Raw genomic sequence first — 17,115 nt, 5'->3', positions numbered from 1 at the left:
GTAAGGCACTGGTGAGGCACTGGGTTTGATCCTCAACACCACATAAAAATAAAGGTATTGTGTCCATTAAAAAAAAAAAGACTTCCAAATGCATAATGAAATTTTAATTCCTTTCTCTTTTTCATGTGGCAGGGGTGGGAAAGGATTATAGTGGTGGTGCTGAAGCCCTGGATGGGGATGAGGAGAATGGTGTCGTGGGGGAAAGAAGGTGGCACAGAGGGGCTGAAATTCAGTCAGTGACTCAGGCACCCACAAATGAGCACAAGCAAACAGCCACACAGTCACCCATTCATAGCCACCCTTACTCCTGTCCATGGTAACCAGTCTTGTGTACACAGGGACACAAGTGCAGGCCTCCATGCACACATGCCAAGGACTCAAAATCATACCCAGATCCCCTGGAACCTGCACACAGCTTCCCACTGGTATGTCTTTGCACATGCATGGGATCATACACGTGTACACAAATACAGGCTTCTCCACCTATACACATAGACACAGACCCCAAACACACGTGCACATGAACACTGCCTCTCAGTCACAAGCCCAGACCTTGATGGACCAGCATAAGGACAGGCACACACACAAGGTGGCATGTACCACATGCATGCGTGCACGCACACACACACGCACTCACACTCACACACACCTTTGCCCTTCCACGCTGTGTTCTTTCACAGGCCTTTCCCTATTCCAGGAAGTAGTCTGGTCCTGCAGCCTAGAGGCGGGTGGCACTGTGGTGAGCAGGTAGTGCAAGGCGGGGGGAGGGTGTGGCAGGGGGCAGTTCCTCCAGGAAGACCCTGGCAGGCAGCTGGGGTGAGCGGGGCTCAGGCCTGGCATAGCACAAGGTGGCACGGGTGATGAGGCGGTCCAGGGGCTGCAGGGAGTGCATCCAGCGGGGCAAGAAGTCCCACGTCTGCAGCCACTTGGGCAGGCGTCCAGGACTTCGAGTCTGCAGTATATTGATGAATGCCACAAAGGCCAGCAGGGCCCCAAAAGGTGCACCCACACCTACCATGGCCTGCCAACCTGCCATGGAGATGCCAAACACCAGCGAGGGCAGCAGCAGGAAGCACACGAGGAGATAAAGGACAGCGAACCATCGGTACTTGGCGGTGCGTTTGCCCAGAGCCTTGGCCATGCGGATGGGCAGGCGCGTGCAGGGCAGCGGGTACCACAGCAGGATGCCCGAGATGTTGAAGAAGAAGTGGCAGAGAGCAATCTGCAGGGAAGGAGGGGAGGGGCTGAGGGGGGCAGGGCCTGCCATGTCAGGTCAACAGGGACAGTTATTAAGGAGCCCAACCTCATCTGGGCAGCAGGAAAGCCACTATTGAGAGCTGACATGCCTACAAGTGGCGCCAGAGTGGCTGCACTGGTTATTAAAATATTAAGATATTAAGTTGGTAAATAACCACTGCCCTCAACTTTTGTCCCTACTGACCCCTCTCTCAGGAATTCCCCAACAAATACTGCCAAAATCCAGTGGCCAAAAGATAAATACTAGTTTCTGGCTCACCATTCTGGGCTCTTAATTGGTCAGTGTCTTTTTGGGTGGCTTCTAGAACAATTTCCCCTTTGCCATCTGCCTCTTCCCCCCAACTATACTCATCCATGATCCCCCAGACTGGGCCAGGTCTCCTCTTACAGTACTGTTTTTGGTACTGAGGATTAAGCCCAGGGGCACTTAGCCACTGAGCCCCAGCCCCAGCCCTTTTTAATATTTTATTTAGAGACAGGGTCTTGCTGAGTTGCTTAGGACCTCTCTAAGTTGCTGAGACTGGCTTTGAACTTGGGATCCACCTGCCTCAGTCTCCTGAGCCACCAGAATAATAGGCGTGGGCCACCACACCCTGCCTTCTCATAGCACTTCTTATAGCGCAAGTCCAGCTTGCTATTACTTTTGGTGTGATTATTGAGCAATGTTTCCAATGCCCAGGTCTCGAGGTGGGAATCAAGCCTACTTTCCCATAATGGCTTTCCAGGGATCATTTTGGGTAGCCTCAGTATGCAGTCCAAAATATTTGTTATATGTGGTCACACCCATGGTCAGGCACTGCACCCCAGCCCCAGCCACAGGCAGGGCTGTTCTCCCAACGCACCTGGAAGGAGCTGGACAGCTTCTCCTTGGGACTGGCCAGTGCAGCCAGGATGGCCGTGGTCGTGGTGCCAATGTTGGAGCCCAGCGTGAGCGGGTAGGCCCTCTCGATGCTGATCACACCCAGTCCTGGCGGGCAGGGGGAGAGGATACAGAGCCTCCCCAGCCTCCTCCTTCAGCTCTTCCCCTCCCAGCCCCCCTCCCCTGCTATTCAGCGCAGGCACTTACCGATGAGTGGGGTTATGGCCGACGTGAACACAGAACTGCTCTGGACAACAAAGGTCATGCCGGCGCCTACCACCATGGCAAAGTAACCTGTGACCCAGGTGAAGGGGGCAGGCAAGTCTGCAAGGAAATCCCATCCCAGCAGGCAGGGTCAGTGGGAGAGCACTGGGAGAATAGGCTCCCTCTTTGGGGGGAGGTATTTGGATGCCAGTCCCCTGCTCAACTTCAGTGACTTCCACTTCCCCATCTTTGATCTTGCGTTAGAGACCTCTCTTGCTTGGTGCCGTCATGGTACCATGCCCCAGTTGTTCCCTCTGCCCAGAATATCCTAGTCAGCATCTAAATATGGTCATCCTTTAACATCCATGAAGGTTGGGTCAAGGATGCCTGTGGATACCAAAAGCCATGGATGCTCTAGTCCCTTCAATAAAGTGGTATAGAATTTCCAGGCGTGGTGGTGCATGTCTGTAATCCCAGCAGTTTGGGAGGCTGAGGTGGGATTGTCACAAGTTCGAGGCCAGCATCAGCAGCTTAGCTTAGGCCCTAACAATTTAGTGAGACCCTATCTCAAAATAAAATATTAAAAAAGGGTGTGGTCCCTGACTTCAATCCCTGGTACCTACATAAAAATAAATTAAAAAAAAATTTTAAAATGACATAGTATTTACATATAACCTATATACAACCTCCTATATACTTTAACTTATCTCTAGATTCCTTATACTATTTAATAGAATGGAAAGGCTATGAAAATATCTGTTGTATTGTATTGTTTATGGAATAATGAAAAGAAAAAGGTTTGCATATGTTCAGGACACATGCCATTATTTTTCTGAATATTGGTGATCCATGGTTGATTGAATCTGTGGACTTAGATCCCAGAGATACAGAGGGTCAACTATATTTAGCTTCAGGCTCAGCTCAGATAGCACCCGCCTGCTAGGAAGCCCTCCCTGACTCCCCCCATAGCCCACCCTTTTTGCTTTTTCCTTCTCTGAGCTCCCTGTTCCCACATGTCATTCAGCCTCTCCTAGTACCAAGCAGCATCCCCAAAGCTCAAAATGAAGTGAACAATGAAAATCAGCTGATGTCACTCCCCTGCCCCAAAGCCTGCGTGCTTTCCCATTACCTACAGCAAAGTCCAGGCTGGGAGCAGAGCCTAGAGGCCCTGAGATTTGGCTTCCTCCTCATCCTGACCTCATTCTGCCTAGAGACAGAGCCCTTCTGCTCCCATCACCCTCTGTTTGTACCACAAACCAGACAAGCTGGGTCCTGCTTCTGAGCCTTTGCACTTGCTGTTCTCTTCATCTGGAATGTTCTTCTCCACATTTGTTTTTTTCTTTTGCTTCCTGAAGACTGAACCCAGGGCCTCACCCATGCTAGACAAGTGCTCTAGTATGAGCTACATTTAAGCCTCAGCTCAAGGTCTCCTTCAGAGACCTCTGACCGTCCCTTGAAAAGCACCTTTTCCATACTCTATTGCATTGCCAATTTTGTTCTCCCCTTCGCAGTTACCTTGCCCTTTCTCCAAATTTATCCCCCTCATTCATTTATTTTGCACTGCCCATCTTCCCCTTCTGGGCTGAGAGCCCCTTGAGATCAGGATCCATCTCTACTTGCCTCACCCCTGTTATCCTGTGGCATGCAGAAGGAGACTAACGTCTATTTGTCGACTGAATTAAATGATGGCCTCTGGGAATCTCCACCAGCTAGAATGGAATTACAGCCAGAGGCAGCCCCAGTTCCTCAGCTGTCAGTACCTCAGGAATTTCCAGAATTACCCAGTCCAAACCCTTCTTTGTTCACACCGGGAAAGAGGCTCACAGATGGTAGGGGTGTGCCCAGATCTAGGCAGTGGCAGGACTTGGCAGGATCTGGAAGGAGCCATTTTGGAGCCCTGCCCAAAGCCCTGTCCTGCAGTCTCCCCACCCACTGCTCATGGCTCACCAGTGTTGATGACCTTCTGGATGACCTTGGCCACCTGGCCCTTGAGCAGGGAGTTGAGCATCTTGACGAGGAGGATGAGGCAGGTACATAGGAGCACCAGGGAGCCAGCCAGCAGGATGAGTCCCACAGCCAGGTCAGGCAGCCCCGTGTCCACAAAGATGTGGTTGCCTGCAGGAGGTGGTGTCAACCGCTGAGAGCTGACCCCCAATCCCACATTTGCTACCCCTTGGGCTGTGAGCCTAAGGCCCCACCTCTTGGGTTACCAGCCCTGACCCAAGCCCAGGAGCTGGACTGATGGACAGCTGTCTTTCCTGGGGCTGGACGACACATGGTTGGGCAGCTCTGTAGCTGCCCCTGCCATGTAGGATACCTCCCATGTTGCAGGTACTTACATTTCTCCATGGTGGCATTTCCAAAGGTCTGGCTAGCATTGGCCTCTGCCCTGGACATGGAAGTGGAAACCTATATTAAGAAGAAAGTGAAATAGAGCATCTAGGAAAACAGCCTGAGGTTGGGGGTTAAGATGGGAAAGTTGGAGATAAGTTTGCAGGCTCTGTGACCATGGACAGGTCTCTTGCCCTCTCTGAGCCCAAATCCTCCACTGAAAAGATGTGAATGCAAAACTTCCACACAAGCATCTGGCTGCAGTAGGTCCCCTGCTTACTCTGTCCATTAAGCCACTGACCTGGCTATCCCTGGGGCCTCCTGATTGCCAAATCCAGGGGCATCTTGTCTGTTTTCCTTTCCCTCTCAGTGGCATTGGATGCCATGGACCATGATTCCCCTTTCCTGAAAACTCTCCTTTCTCCCTTTTTATCATCAGTCTCTTCCTTGGTGTACCTCCCTCTTCCCCAGGACACCCTTTCCCCAAAGGCACAGTTTGCCCGCTCCATTCTCTCTGTGCTCAATTTCTTATCCTGAAGGGATCACATAGAAGGGGACAAGTGGTGGGGTCCAGCCCCCACATCTCTTCCTTCTCCACCTACTATCAGTGAAATGAGGGTGTCTCCCAGGGAGACCCAGATTCAGAGGGCCACAGGGCTAGGCAAGTAACCTGAGCTCAAGGCCCAGACAGCGCGTGGAGTGGCTGGAGAGTGTGTATGGGGCCTGGAAGGACAGTAACTACTTAGATCTGGGCCACTGTCTCCATCCAGGGACATAGTCCATCATGGACCAATTCTACAAAAAGGACAACAATTTTGAACTTTTAGATAAAGTCTCCCAATCTCTATAAATGCTGTACCCACCCTGAGATTTATGTTATGATTCTAGGAAGCACAATTCTAGGGTCAGCAGAAGCAGTAGCCTGTCTGGCCTCTGGACCACCTATTTGTAGTCTCCTTGGATAGCCCCATTGCATTATCCAAAATGCAGCCTGAGTTTCCTTACCTTTCTCCAAAGAGCCCAGAGACAACAGAGTAGTTGGGTGGGCTTGAAGGGGAGAAGCCCATCTCACAAAAGAAGAATTGGGCTTCAGTAAAGAGTGGTAACTCCCAGGGCCACACACCAGCAAGGGCCACCAGGATTCTAAGCAAAATTCAAGAGCTACAACTTCTCCCTGTTTTCTCATTCTGCCTCTGTTGAGAGCTGATATGAGCCCTCAGGGGCTCTTTGTCAGGGACCTTCTGACCCCCTCTGTTGCTGAAGGTCTGGGATTAGCTGGCGTACTGGCACCTTGACGCTTACGGTTGCTTTAGGTTTTGTTCCAAACTGTGTGCCATTTAAAAAATGTATGACGGGCTGGGAACGTAGCTCAGTGATGCAGCATTTACCTAGTAGGCAAAGGCCCTAGGTTAGATCCCAGCACCACAGGGGGGAAAAGATGGAGATAAGAACTGTTTATGGCATCTGGTTTTAACATCAGGGTTTATTTTAGTGGGATGAGTTCCCTCAAATGAGACAATGTGCTCATCTGCCTTCTCAGTTTGCTGTGTCTGACCCTTGGGGCACCGTCAAGCCTGGAGGCCTGAATTACAGGCCAGGAAATAGAAAAATCATCTCTGATGGCTAGAATGGAAAACCAGGCTGGGGAGTGATGGTAGCTACTGTGTCAGCAAGGGAGAGAGCTGGGTGCCAGGGAGAGAGAGAGCCAGGTGTTTGCTGTTGGGCAGATTTGAGTTCAAATTCTTTTTTTTTTTTTCTCTCTTTTAGTACTCGGGGTTGAATCCAGGGGCATTTCACCACTGAGCTACATCCCTAGACCTTTTAACTTTTTATCTTGAGACAGAGTCTCACCAAATTACCCAGGCTGGCTGAATTTGTGATCCCCCTGCCTCAGCTTTCCAAATTGCTGGGATTACAGTCATGTGCCAACACAGCAGGCCAAATCCTACTTCTCATACCAACTACTCGGATCAGTCAAGCCACCTCTCTGAGTCGGTTTTTTTTTAAAGCAGGATAGTAGCTGGGGTTGTGGCTCAGTGGTAGAGCACTTGCCTAGCACATGTGAGGCACTGGGTTCAATCCTCAGCACCAAAAAAGAAAGAAAATAAAGCAGGATAATCTTGGTTCATGACAAGTTTTCAGTAAATTGTGTTTCCAAATAAGCAATAGATGATTTCCCTCCCCAGACCCATTCAGGGTCATGTGGAATGTGGTTGAATTCCTAGGTCAGGACCAATGGCCCTGGGAGTTACCAAGGATCCTGACCCTGTGGGGAGGAGCTTGGTGACCTTCCTGGGGGTGCCCAGCCTGGAGGCCTAGAAAGCAGATGACTCCCTGAGACAATTGAGTGCCTGCCCATCCCGTCCCCACTAACACTAACCTGGTCTCGGCCCAGGGATCTCCTGGGAGAGGGGCTTATGGGATCCTGGAGAGGCTAGAGGATGATGAGGAGCTTTGCTGGGGTCCCACCTTAGGGAAAATCAGGGACAGGGCAAGGCGGAGGGCTAAGACCTTTGGTTTTGGTGTTTGTTCTATTTTGCTTTGGGTGATGGAGACTGAACCCGGGGCCTCACGCACGCTACACTTAAGCCCTACCACTGAGCTATTTCCCAAATCCCACTCTGGAGTTTTAAAATGTTGATTTTTCTATTTGGGGGTGAACCCACAAGAGAAGTTAGAGATCTTAAAGGGCAAAAGGGGAATGTAGAGGTAGCAGCAGGGCAGAAAGGTGGGTAGCCTGCAAAATCAGCTCCCATGAACCAAGGGAAGGGAGCATACCCTGGGACAAGACAAAGGGAGCTGATGGAAACTCCAGCCTAAATAATAGAGCTGGAAGGCCCAGGATCAGGAGCATATTCCTAGGATGGGACCATCCTGTCAGGGCCTGCGGTGGAGGTGGAGGCTGGAGGAGAAGAAAACAGGTTGGGGAATGAGTGCTGAGGGTGGAACAGAGTGAATGGGCCTTCCATACTCCTGGGCTCCCCCCATAGCTGAGCCATTTTCAGCTGTGGGACACTGAACCACACACTTAAGCCTCTGGCCTCCGTCGCCTCCTATAGGACCTGAGGTCTACAATGCTGTGCGACTTTCCCCAGGAGCTTGATTGGAAGGATCTTAGAAGAGGGAGTTGGGATTTTAATGCCTGCAGGGACACGCCCAATTAAGGAGACGCTTCTGGGAACGGAAGGAGGTTATTAAGCTCACAGAGGACTGTTGGGCTCCAAGAATCCTTTCCCAGGGGAGACACACACAGGGTGAGTGTGCCAGTGAAATAGTTTTCCCCCTGGAGGAAGGGGAGCTCCAGGTCTTTGTTCCTCCGAAAGCCGGACAACTCCGGACCAGCAGCGCCATCTGGTGGCTATGAGGAGAACTCTTGAGAACGACACCCATTTCCCACCTTGGAATGTCTCTCAGAGTGGCCTGTGACATTCTCAAGTTACTCTGTGGCATTCAAGCCTAGGGGTGGAATGGGAAATGAACACATATAGTGGAACCCCAGGCTGGAATCTGGGAAAGGTAGCGAGATGAGGAGTCAGGATTCTACCAGGACTTGCGCCCCATCTCAATTACGTGAATTAAAGCAAACCACTGTGCCTCTCCAAGGCTATGATGCTTGTGTCCCATGTTGCAAGTCCTCAAAAGATGCTTGTTTAAATCAGGCAGGTATGGTTGGCAATCCGCAATGTAATCACACAAGAAGGTAATTCCTAGGGTAGTGCCAAGGTTCTTGGAACCTCCAGAAATGTTTGAAAAATCAGCCTCTGTTTTTTTGTTTTTTTCTCCAGACTCCTATTCTTTCCTTGGTGACATAAGTTTCCTGGAGAACTATTTGGGTCAGGTCTCACATGGTGAAAGCTGGAGGCAATGAGAAGTGGCTGGAAGTATAGGGGAACTTCGTGGTCAAAGGAAAAACTTGGGTGCAGTCTTTGGTACAGGAGGAGTCACCAACGCTTATCACAAGAGCACACACAATGCTGCATGAGTCCCATTCCCATAGGGACAGTCCCAGAGGGAGGGTGAGAACAGGGATCTCAGATCCCCCGCCCCCAGCTACTTTCCAAGCCAAGAAAATCCAACCTGCTCTTCAGGGATAGGTTTTCTGATGGAGTGGGAACATGAAACCAGTGCTTTGGCAATTGACAGCTGGGGCGGAAGAGAAGAACCTGAGGACAGCCCCAGCCAGGTGAACTTGGATAGTCATTCACATCACTGAGCTTTAGTTCCCTTTAGTGTAAAATGGGGTCCTGCCGTCCTCTTTGTCAGCACTGCAGGAGGATTATCCTGGGTGAGGAGGCACACCCTGCAAATGGGACCTCAGTCCTGCTCAATGCTGCAGCAGGTGGACAGTGGGCCTCTCAGAGGAATCGAGGCTTGAGGAATGAAGCTCTTTTCCATGGCTTGTTTTTTTGTGGGTGTGTGTGAAGATCAAAAGGTGTGATTCTCTCTCTTTCAGCTTTTGCACTGGAAGTAGAGAGGCGGTGGTATTCCAGAGAGCTCACTGAGTGCCCAGAGAGCTCTTCGCTGACATGTTAAAGAGGTCACAAACCAAGCTTAAAAGCTATCTGCAAGGGCTTTTTGATGTCAAGCTACCTTGAACTCTCAGACGGCCTGAGCTGGAGCTGTGTGCCACTTCAGATGCAAAGGAACTCTGTAGGGCCACTCGATTGAGTGCTTTCTGTTCATGCTGGGATAAAGGTCCAGTAACATCAAGTAGTAAGTGGAGAGAATGAGGGCAAAGGGCTTGTATTGTGTGCTTCAGATTTCCTTGTAGCTTGTTCTAAATGGCGTCACTCCTTATATGCAGCAATTCAGAGGCAAATTTGGGAGATCATGGTTTGGATGAAGCATTTTCCTTTTTATGGCTGAGTAAGAAAGTGTGCTAATTGCTTGTGTCCTGTTAGCCTGGTATAATGGCTGGTTCATGAGTGTCCAACCAATCTGAACAGTTTTTTATTCCAGGCATCAGAAACTGTGCAAAGGCATAAGGGGCTCATACCTGTGACTGTCTCCAGAAGGAGCCCCTATGCCAGCAAAAGTGGCTACTGTGTCTCCAAGGTAGTCTCCATGCAACAGCTCATCTGGCCTGCTCCCGAGCCAAATTCCTGTTCATCTTACTCTTCCCACTCCCTCCCCTCATTACCTGGGCCCCAAAACATGGTAGAGCTGAGTCACTAACCCCACTGGTACACTCTGGGCTCTGACAGAGTAGGACAAGTTCTGGCAAATTTCATAGCCTCTCTGAGCCTGTGTCTCTACCTGTGAAACCAGAGGGTTGAACTAGATCAGTGGTTCTCAAACTTGAGCATGGAGCAGACCCAGAGGGTTTGTTGAAGCATAGACTGTTGGGCCCCACCCTGAGTTTTTCTGATTCAGTAGGTCCAAGGTAGGGTGTATATCAGATGCACCTGATTTGCATCTACTTTGCATCTCCAATATGTTCCCCAGTGGTATTGATGCTGCTGGTCCAGAGAAAACACTTTGAGAATCACTGGGCTAGATCAATTACATGCCAACTCTAATTGACTGGTGATGTCTGCCTGAAGAAGTGTGTGAGGATTGGGGGGATTCGCAATGTCTGCCATAGGCAGAGTGTCACAGAAAAAGTGCCACATGTATACTCTGGCTAAATGATCCCTAAGGTCTATTGAAACCAATAGTCCAAGTCTGAGACTCACCTCCAAAGGTTCTGGGTTGCACCAGATTCGGATGAGACTGTGGTTCCTCAGGGACTCATCCCCTGTGGCAATGCTGGTGATCACAGACTTGTCCAGCTGTGGGCAAGATGAGGGCAGAGGGAGTGAGGGTGAGGGCCCTTATTATCCTCCACCCCATGTCAGGCTCTGGCCCCCACCTGGATAATGAGCTTTGTGAAGGGCTCCGTGATGATCTTGAGAAGGTCAGGGGCATCACGGCCACCACGGATGTTGAAGGAGGCAACCACAAGTCCAGTGACATGGTGCAGGTAGCCCGTGGCAGCCTCAAGGGGCAGCAGGACCAGAACGGACAGCCAGTTAAAGCAGTCGTGCACTGTGGCCCCCGCGAAGGCCCTGGACAGGGAGGCTATGTTGCAGGGCGGCCTGGAACCTGGGTGTGTTCGTGCTGGGGCTCTGGGCATGCAGGGCTGTCCGCCCCCCACCGCCACCACAAGCATAAGTCTCCACCCTAGTCCCCCCGCCTCACCGCCGGAAGTCAGTTCTGTCTCCTGCCTGCATCAAAGCCACGATGGTGTTGGTGACAGAGGTACCAATGTTGGAGCCCATGATGATAGGGATAGCAGAGCTCACCTCCAGCACTGGGAGAATCAGGAACCTCTTAGCCAACTGGGTGGGTGCCACCTAGCTTCACACCCACAGGAGCTCCTGCCAGATCCATGACCCATGTCCCAGCCCCAAACAGCCTTTCCTGCCATACTGTTGATTGCCAAGACGGAAGGCCACAGGTCCATATGGGCACGTGTTGTGTATTCCCAAGCGTGTGTCTTGCACTCATGTGACTAGAGGCGAATGGGTGCATGTGTGAGAGTGTATTATGAGGACTCATGTGCCATATGCAAATATATATTTGTGCTTGTGTATGCACAGACACATGGAGTGATGGCTGGCTTTATGTCAATTTGGCTAGTCTATAGTACCCATTTATTCAGTCTAGCACTAATCTGGGTGTAGAGCTATTTCATAGTTGTGATTCTCATCTATAATTAGCTGACTTTAAGTAAAGAAAATCATCCTTTTATTTTTAAAAATATTTATTTTTTAATTGTAGTTGGATGCCATACCTTTATTTTATTTATTTTTATGTGGTGCTGAGGATCGAACCCAGGGCCTCGCACATGCTAAGTGAATGCTCTACTGCTGAGCCACAACCGCAGCCTCAGACAATCATTCTTGATAATCTAGGTGAGTCTCATCCAATGGGATGAAAGGCCTGAAGACACAAACTGAGGCTTCCCCGAGGAAGAACTCCTACCTGTGGACTACAGTGTTGGCTTCTGCCTAAGAATTCTAGTTTGACCTTTCAGATGGCCTGCCTGTGGTTTTCAGACCTGACCAGCCTCACAATTATGTAAGCCAATTCTTTGCAATAAATTATATATATATATATATATCCTATAGGTCTGGTTTCTCTCACTGATACAATGCATGACTGTGTGGCCATATGAAGATGAGCTCTCTATTTGCTCCCCTCCCCAGCTTCCCGGGGTACCCCCTCTGGCTCAGATTCTTGGCCAGACTTTAGAGGACAGAGTAGGAGATGCTGGAACCCTGCCCTTTATCCTCAGTTCCCTGTCCCTGCTCCTGCCCCCATCCCTCAGCCCTGACATGCTTCCCTAGCCCCTGCCCAGGCCACCCGGACCCCAGGCTCTTTTCCTAGCCCTGCTGGGCCAACTCACAGCCAGAGGAGACCATGCTGACAATGATGGATGTGGACGTGCTGGAGCTCTGCACCAGCACGGTCACCAGAATCCCTACTACCAGTCCCGCCACGGGGTTAGACAGGATGGCATTGTCCTTGAAGATGTCACCAGCCACCTTCCCTAGGAAGCACAAGCCAGCATTGTCTGAGGTCCTTCCAATACCCTTCCCCTTCCCTGTCCACCCAGGCCCTACCTCCAGCCAGCTGGAAAGCTGAGCTGAGCACGTCCAGGGAGCAGACAAAGAGGTAGAGGAAGGCCAGCATCAGCGGCACCTTGAGGAGCATCACACCAGCCTGGCGCAGCTTCTGGGCCAGCCCAGGCTCTGGAGGTGGGCCAGGCATGAGCAAAGTGGACCAGGGACCAAGGCAGTGACTGCCCATGCCCTTGCCATCCCCCCACCTGGCCCACCTGGCTTCTGCTCCTCCTCCAGGGCCAGCTTGGCAGGTAGTGGGTCAGGGCACTCCAGGACCTCCCCATAGGGGCAGCTGTGCTCTGTGAGGGCCACTGGGCTCAGGCTGGGGAAGGCATAGGCAGATGTCCCTGGGATCCTGTGCAGGACTGAGGTTGGTCAGAAGTTACCAGAGGCCCCAGCAGCCCAGGGATGGAAAGAGCAGGTAGAAGGTTAGGGACCTCACCCAGGATGTGGGCAACTGTGGGCAAGCGGGGTCCGGGGTGTGGGAACAGCACTCACCCTGTGGGCTGGGCACATAGGCGAAGGCTGCCCCGTGTACCATGTGCCCTGCGCGGACTGGAAGTGGGGAGACGGCAGGGGCCCCCAGCCTCTCTCCATAGGACATCATCCTGGATACCTGCATGTCAGGGAGCAGTGATGTGAGGGACAATTGCTGTGTCCTGGATACTCACACCCACACACATGTAGATGCACATGCACGAACACCCATGGTGTGTGGTGCCACCCAACCTCTTCCTGGACAAAGCCAGAAATGCACCTCAGGAGCTCAGCACAAATATGGGCATCTATTCATTCATTCAGCAAGTTTTATATTGTGTATGTGGTATTGGGGGTTGAACCCAGGGCCTCACACACGCTAGGCATGTGCTCTTATCACTGAGGTGCATCCTTAGCTCCAGGAAGAATTATTATTATTGATGATGATGATGATGATGATGATGATGATGATGACAATAGTACTGGGGATGAACTCGAGGGTGTTTTATGATTAAGTGGTGTCCCTAACCCTTTTTATTTTGAAACAGGGTCTTGCTCAATTGCCCAGGTTAGCTTCAAACTTTTAATCCTCTTGCCTCGGCCTCCCAAGGTCCAGCAGCTATTTTTGAGCATCCACTCTATCCAGGCTGTGAACTAAATGCTGGGGTACAGTGGTGATTCAAGACAGAAACAGCCTCTGCCCTCAGAAAGCTTAAAGTCTAATGGGGAAGCAGACATAAATGAATTAATCTCTCAGTGGATGGAAAATGGCAAGGGGTGTTTTGATAGATAAGATTAGAGTACCCCAGCAGTTGTGGGCTCATGGGGGAACAAAGAAACAATCAAGCTGAGATAACTGGACGCAGAGGAAGAAGGGCAGGTGTGCATGGGGAAGGAGCCCAGGAACTGGGATGGTGGCCATACACAAGCTAGAGAGAGAGCCAGGGAACAAGCAGTGTCAGCAGAGGCTGCCTGTGTGGGCCAGGGCGGGGCCATGCAGGATATTTTTCCATCCTAAGAGCAAGGACAAACCATGGATACCTACAGGCTCATGGGATCAGAAGTGCACACTCTTGAGTCTGTGGTTCCCTGTCCTGGATCCCAAAGTCCTGGATTCCCCTTACCATGCACTTCTGTCCCCCAAGTGGCAATGAACAACTACTGAGAGTCTTTTCCACAAATGAGGCTCAGACCAGGAGCTCTCTAAGGTACCCCCTGCACTGTCCCAGGAGCTCCTGGCTACCGGGGTGGGGTACCTCAGCTTGCCTCAGCATCTCGCCCCATTGTTCCCCAGGCCCTTGACTATCCAAGCAGGGGAGGGTGCAGAGCTGAATTTCAAACCCCAGAAGAGAGCTGGGACTATAGCTCCCTGAACAAAAGAAAACAAATCAAACCCAGGAAAAGCATGAGTTTTTTTTTTTACTTTGGGGGAGTGAGGCCGGCTGGGCTGGGACTGGGATGTTACTGGAAGCAGGAAATGGGATCACAGAGAGAACAGAGACAGGGCTGAGTGATGGTTATTTCCTAAGAGTTGGGGAGGGGGTAGTAGGAGTAGGATGTGGGGCTCCTAGACTCACCTTGAGGTTCTTTGTTCCAGCTCCAGTTCCAGCTCAAAGAAGCCTGCAGGGGCCTAAGGAGGAGCTGGGACCCTCTTCTTTATACCTTTGGGTCAAGGGCAAAGTCCCTAGAATCCTAGCTACCCTCCCTCTGTTTCCCGATTAACCTCACCCCTTAGATTCCTCACAGTTAATTGCTAATCGTCAACTCTGCAGGGGGAGTCTGTGGTCAGGCTGTCCCTCCTCCACACAGACACTCACCCAGACAGGGTGCAGACACATCCCCTGCTCCCACGCACAGACACTGACGCCCCTATACACCTTGTTCTCAAGGTCCTGAGAGAGATTAGGTAGCTCCCGCTCCTTCCCTTCCTTCCTGTCCTCACTGGACTCCCCAGAGAGTGGTGCCCCAGAAAGTGAACCTCCTGTGGCCTTTTCATGCGTCTGGGGAGTTTGTGGGACTATCTCTGGGACGTCTGTGATGTCTGAGAGAAGGAATATGGGAGGGAGGAAGCACCAGGAGATAAATCCAGAGAGGCTGGGGTGTTGACTTGTGGAGGTCTCCGGTGCCCGACCATGGATCCAAGATGTGAGACTGTTATACAGAGTCCTTGGGAGAAGACCCCAGCCCCAGTGGTCCCAGGCTCTGCCACACATCCCAATATGCCAATCAAAGAGAGGATCGGCGGTGAAGGGCAGGAAAAGAGCTTTAATCAGTGTGGCCATGCCGGGAAGAACAGAGACAAGAACACAGGAACCAAAGATCTGTCTTCAAGGAATTGACAGAAACTTTCAGCTTTGTAAAAAAAAAAAAAAAAAAAAACGGGGAACAAAGGGAAGGGTTGGGGGCTTGCATGGTGGGGTGGGGGGGATGGTGGTTGCATAGCTGGCAGGGTAGGTCATGTTGGTCAGGACTGGTTGATCATTATCTCAGGACTGGTTCTGTGAAGCTTTGAGAAGGACATCAATGCTTGAGCAGGCAATCAGGCTCCCACTTAGGGGGGCAGTTCTGGTTTTGTCATGGGGTCATTGCTGCCACTTAGAGGGACAATCTCATCATAGAATGATCTGTTCTGAGAGACTCACTGTTGCTTGGGGGTAGTTTGGGTCCCAAGTCATAAAGATGCTTATCAATAATGCCTGTTGTTCCTGGAATGCAAGATAACTGCAGAAGAAAGTGACTCAGAGGCAGGGGGTGTTAAAAATGCAAAAGGGGTCAGAGAAGGACAAAATGGAGTTGGTTAGGTCAGTGATAGGCCCCTCTTTCAAGACTGTGAGAATGTGAAGCCACTGGCCAGACTGGGAAGTATTTTATCTGCATTTTAGATTGATTTCTCTGGGATGGGGTTGTGATGTATCAAAAAGGAGGGGATCTAAGCTGGATGCAGTGGTGTACGCCTGTAATTGCAGCAGTTTGGGAGGCTGAAGCAGGAGCATTGTGAGTTCAAAGCCAGCCTCAGCAACTTAGAGAGGCCCTAAGCAACTCAGCGAGACCCCGTCTTTAAATAAAATATTAAAAAGGGCTGGGGATGTGGCTCAGTGGTAAAGCACCCCTTTAATCCTCAGTACCCCCCAAAATAATATAAATGGAGGAGATCTAGAAACAGAGAGACCAGTTAAAAGGTCCAGGGAAGAGATGTGAGGCTGCACTAAGGTGGGAACAGAAAATATAGAGAGGAGAGGATGCATCCTAGAGATACTTGGGCAGTAGAACCAAGTAATGGGGGGCAGGAAGAAGAGAAAAAAATATGATAGGATTGGGAGTCTGATGATGGTACATGGACTACGTGGAATTCTGGAGATACAGAGGAGTCTTAGGGAACATTTGAGAAGCTTATTTCCCTTTTATGGGACTGTGGAGTCTGAATTGGGGCCTAGATTCACAAATAAGAAAGTAGCTTTTGGATGAGATTACAGATACGAAAAGACAAGCAATTGTGAATTCTACTCAAGAGCTAGCTTAGGAACTGAGTAACCTGCCTAACATCATCAATCCAACCTCCTTGTGGCTCATCCATTCACCACCAATCCATCCCCCTCGCTCCCCAGCCGGCCCGTGAGGGATGTGTCTGTCCATCCACTCCTCAGCACATCAGTTGAGTTCTTACTCCATGATGGGCCAAGACTGGCAAAGCCAGCTTCTCGTCTGGTCTAAGCAATATCTGACTCAGCTTAGGATTCAAAGGAAGGTCACTTCACCTCTCTACTTTTTTCACCTATAAAATGGCAATTAATTAGCAATGTTTCTTCTGCAAGTTGAGACCCACAACCCATCCCAGTGTCTAGGACAGCCCCTAGGACAGCCCCTTCAGTTGTCTTCTTCATCCTTTCATGTCCTTTCACTGAGCCTGCAGGATACCGAGATGCCCCAGCCACAGGGATGGCCCTGTCCTATGTCACGCCAGCAACTCTTCATGACTTACCAGCTGTCCTTTGATTTCTCAGGGTCCCTTGAGCGGCAGTCCCACTTAACATCTTCAGGGTAAGGCAGACCCAGGCTTTTTCCATCAAGGAGGATGAACATTTCTGCACATTTGATAATTAGGTTAACTAGTCAATATTTAATTGATAGTCTGAGCACAGCAGTCATCCACTAACTTTCTGTGAAGTGACCAGGAGCAGAGAACAAGCCAGCCCAGATTTGGATCTGTTCTCGACCACAAAATGACAGTTTAGGACACAGAATGCACAGGGGCAGAGGGTAGAGGAGGTGGAGGTGCTGCTGGGATTGGATTTTTTTTTTTTTTTCAGTGCTGACAGACAATTGAACCCAGGCCTTGCACAATGCTAGCAAATGCCTTGCCACTGAGCCACACCCCAGCCC

The 17,115-nt window shown here is 50.7% G+C and overlaps 1 protein-coding gene across 1 annotated transcript; it reads right to left on the bottom strand.

The window, feature by feature from the left end:
- Positions 1 to 113: 113 nt before the first annotated feature.
- On the bottom strand, positions 114 to 16,830 carry Slc34a1 (solute carrier family 34 member 1). Its single transcript, XM_027941103.2, has 13 exons — positions 16,715 to 16,830; positions 12,757 to 12,874; positions 12,474 to 12,623; positions 12,259 to 12,387; positions 12,042 to 12,185; positions 10,832 to 10,943; positions 10,503 to 10,698; positions 10,327 to 10,422; positions 4,660 to 4,729; positions 4,268 to 4,435; positions 2,324 to 2,440; positions 2,100 to 2,224; positions 114 to 1,222 (listed from the first exon to the last, which is right to left on the bottom strand). Exons 2-13 carry the CDS (start codon positions 12,863 to 12,865, stop codon positions 719 to 721), a joined length of 1,920 nt encoding a protein of 639 aa, XP_027796904.1. The 5' UTR covers positions 12,866 to 12,874; positions 16,715 to 16,830; the 3' UTR covers positions 114 to 718.
- Positions 16,831 to 17,115: the final 285 nt, after the last annotated feature.

Source organism: Marmota flaviventris, chromosome 5, assembly GCF_047511675.1.
Source record: "Marmota flaviventris isolate mMarFla1 chromosome 5, mMarFla1.hap1, whole genome shotgun sequence".
Taxonomy (NCBI): Eukaryota; Metazoa; Chordata; class Mammalia; order Rodentia; family Sciuridae; genus Marmota; species Marmota flaviventris.
This window is presented reverse-complemented; position numbering and strand designations above follow the sequence as displayed.